At 48.4% G+C, this 6,061-nt stretch overlaps 1 protein-coding gene across 2 annotated transcripts in view; it reads left to right on the forward strand.

Annotated features, from left to right (window-relative positions):
• Window positions 1-6,061, forward strand: part of SLC6A4 (solute carrier family 6 member 4) — a 44,150-nt gene that overhangs the window by 12,386 nt on the left and 25,703 nt on the right. The window contains exons 1-2 of one of the 2 annotated variants that reach the window (XM_017855144.1): window positions 3,107-3,350; window positions 4,087-4,552. In XM_017855144.1, the coding sequence (XP_017710633.1) occupies window positions 4,210-4,552 (343 nt within the window). In that variant the 5' untranslated portion in view covers window positions 3,107-3,350; window positions 4,087-4,209. Of the gene's footprint in view, window positions 1-3,106; window positions 3,351-4,086; window positions 4,553-6,061 lie in introns of those variants that run through there. The other variant, XM_017855143.1, reaches the window with a different exon arrangement.

The raw sequence follows: 6,061 nt of genomic DNA on the forward strand, positions 1-6,061 counted from the left end.
AAAAAAAAAAAAAAAAAAAAAAAGAAAGTTGAGTTTCCAGAGAAATGAACTCACTTTGATCTTGACGCATGAAGTCAAAGTTCAACATTTCTGTAGTGTCTTTCTGCTTAGAAGGCACTGATGGACTTCAAGTAGATGGAATGTCACAGGCATTTCCAAAGGGCTGGGTGTTTATGACCAGTCATGATGATTGCATGCTTGTTCAGGTACGGGTTGCTTCTGGCTATAGAGACAGAGTGTATGGAAAGAGGAATAGAGATTTGATCAGGAGAAGTTTAGATAGAAACACTGCTTTTTTACTTGGAGTCAGGGATTGGGGGAATGGAGTGCATTAACTTCAGGAGAGTGAAGAGAAAGTCAACCACACCCATTGGCTGGTCAGCTGCACCCCTCACATACAGAGACCTGGGGGGCCAAGGCTCCTGTCTGCCAGCTGTCATCCCACTGCAGAGATGGGGTCCGTGGCACCACCCTCAGCCTGTCACCAGCACAACCTGGAACAACAGCACACATCCAAGATGCAAAGGAAGGCTTCCTTCTGGGGCTTTTTCTGGCCATGGAGAAACTCAAAGGCTGCCTGGAGAAGGTCACAGCTGTAATATTGACCTCGTTTGCAATCTTTCCACCCAGCAGGATAAAAATACCTTTTAAAAAAAGAAAGCTTAGAAGAGGGCATTCTCAGAAACCAACCTTCTTAACAACTCACACTTCTCTATTCCTGGGCCAGTTTGTTTTCAGCCATTGTTATGTGCAAGTCTTGATAGAAAAAGCCAGCCAGGGCTCTGCAGAATCAGAAAAAAATGAGAAGAGAGTCTGGGGCTCCACAGGCAGGAGCTTGCAGGCAGAAAGGGCCCCAGGCACATGGTATCTGCTCCTAGCCAACCCGATTAGTCACCAAGAGGAGTTTTCCTGTACCTGGCAGAGGCAGAGGAGTGAGTTAAGAAACGGAGATGTGTGTCTCCTTTGAGTGGCTGTAACTTTCTGTTCGCATCCCAGATTCTGTGATGAGGGGTGGGGGCTCAGTAGGAGAACCCCAGAAAGCACCACTGGATAGAGAGAGACAGCCTCTGGGGAGAGGCTGCCCGGTCATGAGTTGTCTGAGGGATGCTCTGGGTTTTCTTGCACTGAGGCCACTTCAGCCTATTGATATAAAATTTTTTAATTAAAAAAATTAAAAAGAACTAGGGGATATTTCAGGAAACAAGACCTCTGTAATGGCTCAGAATACATAGAAACAGTGTATTACTCTTCCAGGAGCTGCTTGCCATAGTCGCCAGGAATTCTGGACTGGATGCCTTCGGGGCTGAAGCCCTGAGGACTCCCGAGAACACACGTTGTCCCCCAAAGTCTATCTACCTGAACCCATTTTCTACCCTCTCTGCAGGATGCCTCAAGGGAGAAGGTAAACGAAATCCAGAACAAATCATTTGGCCCCTGAGGCAGAAGCGTAACTGCTCACTGCTGTGGCTAAATGTTTATTTCCTCTCCCCAAAGTATTGCTTCTGAGATGGACCTAGTTTCCCTTCCGTAGACCCTCTGGGCCCGGGTAGAGAGGCCAGGGAAAGACTGGAGCTTCTGTTCAAGTGAGAGGAAAGTGGCAGTACTGAAAATAGAAGAGGTTCTTGCAGAAAACTGTGGGGCCAGGCTGGGTGTAGTGGCTCCCACCTGTAATCCCAGCTCTTCGGGAGGCCGAGGCGGGTGGATCATGTGAGGTCAGGAGTTCGAGACCACCCTGGCCAACATAGCGAAACCCCATCTCTACTAAAAATATAAAAATGAGCCAGGCATGGTGGAACGCACCTGTAGTCCCAGCTACTCGGAGGCTGGGGCACGAGAATCACTTGAACTCGGGAGGCAGAAGTTGCGGTGAGCCAAAATTGTGCCACTGAACACCAGTGTGGGCGACACGGCAAGATTCTGTCTCAAAAAAAAAAAAAAAAATTGTGGAAGGCCAGTGGGAGGAAGAGCAAGGGATGGGGCAGCTCTGTCAGCTTGGTGCCCTCCGGCCGCACAGGGAAAAGCTCTTCCTCCCTGCCATTTGGCCTTCAAGTTCGGCGGTTGTTAAATGTACAAAACATGTAATTCATATAGGCCGGAGGGAAGTACAGAGGCCTTCTTAAACAACACAACCATTGACCACCAAGTTCAGGTTTAATTTAGCTGAATATTTAAGTATGTTGACATCTCATCATGTAATAAAATAATAATATCCCTTGGCCTGGTAAAATGGTTACATATGGCGGGTGAGGGGATGTGTGGTTATTTTAAAAGCCTATCAAGCCTAGTTGAGGGCCCAAAGAAGGGGGAAGCAGGAGGAGGCCAAGGCCAGGCAGTAGCATAAATGGTGAGCGGAATGAGGTTATAGAGATTGCCCTTGTCAGAAACTCATATCCTTCTGAGGGGTGTTTACATCTTTGAGCCTGGGGTGGGTGGCGGAGGGCCCAAACAGTGGGGTACAGCCCAAGACATCTACCCCCCGCCCTTACACACACACACCCCCTGGCTACATGGAGCTGATTTATCCCTTGTTGCTGTAGATATTTTTGGCAACCATCAATCCCTTTAAAATTTTTATTTTCCACTTTGCACAAAAAACGCAGCAAACGCAAAACCCTAGTGACTGACATTCCCTGGTGTTCTTGTCTAATCCTTGCTCATATTTATAACCATAGTCATCCATGTGAAGCTACTATTTTGTGTCCTGATTTTTCACTTACTATGTTTTTGTCTTCACATGTGTAGATAGTTAAGTTGTAGTCACTGAAAACCCCAAGTAGGTAGGAGACATCCATGTGCCGTTTCTATTAGCCAGTCCCTAGCCATCCTCCTAACTGTTGGACCTAGAGTGTTAGCCTCAGATCATTGCAGTTATAAATAGTCCATCCCTGGCTATCTTTTCTAGAAGTGTCCAGTGTCATCTCAACTAGGCAGAAACATTTGTCAACTCCCAAACTGTTTCAAGAGTTTGAAAAGCTCAGGCCCAGAAGAAACAGAGTGAGCAGTTGAACGGTCTTACAACTGCTGCTTACAACTTTATAACAGGCCATAGGTTTAAAGTCCAAAAGGGCTCAAATTTCTACCCCGTGTTTGATTACTCAGACCTCAATTCAGAGCTGAGCTGACTTTCCTGCGCCCAGGCCACGGGGGTGAAATGAACCCACAGCAGCCCCGGCTGGGCCCTCCCGATGGAGGGGCAGGAGGACGGCGACACCAGCCACCCCAGTGTCGGTAACCTGCACGCTCTTCTCCCTGGGTCTCCTGGAGGAAAGGCGACCTTGCTTGCCCGCTATTGCAGAATAACAAGGGGCTTAGCCACAGGAGTTGCTGGCAAGTGGCAAGAAGAGTAAATGGTGAGCAGCAGTGCCATTTAAGGACCAGTCGGGCTTGCAGATGCATAATGGGAACGCAGAAAGGCCGTGTGCAGATAGACCGGACACAGCTGGAGGCAGCTCAAAGCTGCCCCAACCTTCCTAGGGGTTAAAAGATGAGTGACAGAGTCCATAGCTAAGGAGCTGGGGTGCCTCACAAAGGGAGGCCTTTTCACCTCTGTCCTTTGCTTTTATCCTTTTAAAATCGTATCTGTAGTTGATATAAAATGTAACTTTGGGTGTGCAGCTTAAATGCTGGCGAGGACTGTCCTGCCTACTGAAAGGCAGAAATGCCTTTGCTTATCATTGTTTCCCCACCATAGCATCCAAGACAAAGGGGGTGCTCTGTGACACTTTGGAGCCTCTCTCACGTTCTTCTGAGCTGCTGGCAAACCATAAGGTGAGATTCCAGTAGCTCAAAGGGAAGCGAGTGCTTTACTCTGCAGTCCAGCCTGTGCAAAACTTGGTGATTTGCTATCTATTTTGTTGGTTTTGTTGCTTCCTTTTGAAATTACTTGATTGTAATTTGATGCCCTGTATAGGTTGAGAAATTTAGTTGATTTTATGGACTGCCATGTAGCAAATAGGATGTCTCACATTTAACAGATGCATTTGTAATCGTGTTAACTAACATAGTTTAAGATGTATGATGAGTTAATACCAAAGACGAGGAAAATGTCTAACTTTATTCTCCTTCCTCTGTGTTTCTTTCCAACAGAGTTAATCCTGACGTGTCAATCCCGACGATAGAAAGCTCGGAGGTGATCCACAAATCCAAGCACCCAGAGTTCAGTTGGGATCCTTGGCAGATGGACATCAGTGCCATTTACTAACCAGCAGGATGGAGACCACGCCCTTAAATTCTCAGAAGCAGCTCTCAGCGTGTAAGGATGGAGAAGACTGTCAGGAAAATGGAGTTCTACAGAAGGTTGTTCCCACCCCAGGGGACAAAGTGGAGTCCGGGCAAATATCCAATGGATACTCAGCAGTTCCAAGTCCTGGTGCGGGAGACGACACGCGGCACTCTATCCCGGCAGCCACTACCACCCTAGTGGCTGAGCTTCATCAAGGGGAACGGGAGACCTGGGGCAAGAAGGTGGATTTCCTTCTCTCAGTCATTGGCTATGCTGTGGACCTGGGCAATGTCTGGCGCTTCCCCTACATATGTTACCAGAATGGAGGAGGTCAGTATCACAGGCTGCGAGTAGAGGCTGTGACCTGGGGTGGGCTGTGAGCCGGGGTGGGCTGAGACCCGGAGTGGGCTGTGAGCTGGGGTGGGCTGAGACCCGGGTGGGCTGTGACCCGGGTGGGCTGTGACCTGGGGTGGGCTGTAGGTCCTCTTGAGAGGCCAGAACACAGATCACATCTTTTCAGTCTTCACTGGTGTAAGTCTGGGAACATGATGGCTTAGACTTTCGAGCTGGTCGAAAAGTCAAATCTCACCAGGCATGGTGTCTCATGCCTGTAATCCCAGAACTTTGGGAGGCTCAGGCAGGTGGATCACCTGAGGTCAGGAGTTCAAGACCAGCCTTGCTAACATGACAAAACCCCATCTTCACTAAAAGTATAAAAATTAGCTGGTTATGGTGTTGGGCCCCTGTAGTCCCAGCTACTTGGGAGGCTGAGGCAGGAGAATCACATGAACCTGGGGGGTGGAGGTTGCAGTGAGCCAAGATGATGCCACTGCACTCCAGCCTGGGTGACAGAGCTAGACTCTGTCTCAAAAAAAAAAAAAAAAAAAAAAAAAAAAAAAAAAGAAAAGAAAAGAAAAGAAAAGTCAAATCTGCAGCAAGCCACAAGCTGAAGGGAGTATGTCTGAGGCTCTCCGGGTTGAAGCTGGATGAAGCCCTCCCAAGACTGACCTCACAGATCTCCAGCATCATTAGCACTCCATTTACTGAAGGGCCTCCTTCTCATCCTGCATTCTCCAGGCTCTGTCCTCCTTCAGCTAGAAGTGAGGGAATGGCCGTCAGCCCTGTGCTGAGTCCCTTCACTCCTGCTGGCAAGTTCTGCTGGGAAGAGTCCAGAAGGGTAGGCCTGCGTAAGGGAAAATTTGGAGGTTGCTTCAGCGTCCCAGATGCTTCTGATCCTTTGGACTTATGTGAGGTCAGAGAAGGGCATCAGCGTAGGTCTAGAGTTTTAATTACCAGTCTGGGCAGAATTTAAGCTGGATTAGATTCACAGCATGACATTAATGCCAACCTCAAAATACGCATGGCTGGCCCTCCTGTCTCCTCCTGGGATGTTAGATTTTTGAGGCCAGAGGCCCTATTTTGTTCCTTGTACCCCTAAAGCCTATCAAGTAGTTAACTTATAGATTATCAAAAATAGTAGCTGACTGTAGGCCTGAAGATGGGAACCTGGGGGAGAGCAGCGCAGTGGGGGAAAGTGAGTGGGTTTGGTGCCTCTGGACTTGTTATCAGCACAGGAAAATAACAAGAAGTGGGTGTCAAATGAGTCAAGCTTGATTTTGATGGAAGCTCTGACAACAGATTTGGGAGGGCAGTTAAAAAGAGGTTTGGGGGCCGGGCGCGGTGGCTCAAGCCTGTAATCCCAGCACTTTGGGAGGCCGAGGCAGGCGGATCTGGAGGTCAGAAATTCGAGACCAGCCTGGTCAATATGGTGAAACCCCATCTCTACTAAAACTGCAAAAATTAGCCGGGTATGGTAGTGCACGCCTGTAATCCCAGCTA

This window comes from Rhinopithecus bieti, unplaced genomic scaffold (genome assembly GCF_001698545.2).
Source record: "Rhinopithecus bieti isolate Rb0 unplaced genomic scaffold, ASM169854v2 scaffold_38691, whole genome shotgun sequence".
Lineage (NCBI taxonomy): Eukaryota > Metazoa > Chordata > Mammalia > Primates > Cercopithecidae > Rhinopithecus > Rhinopithecus bieti.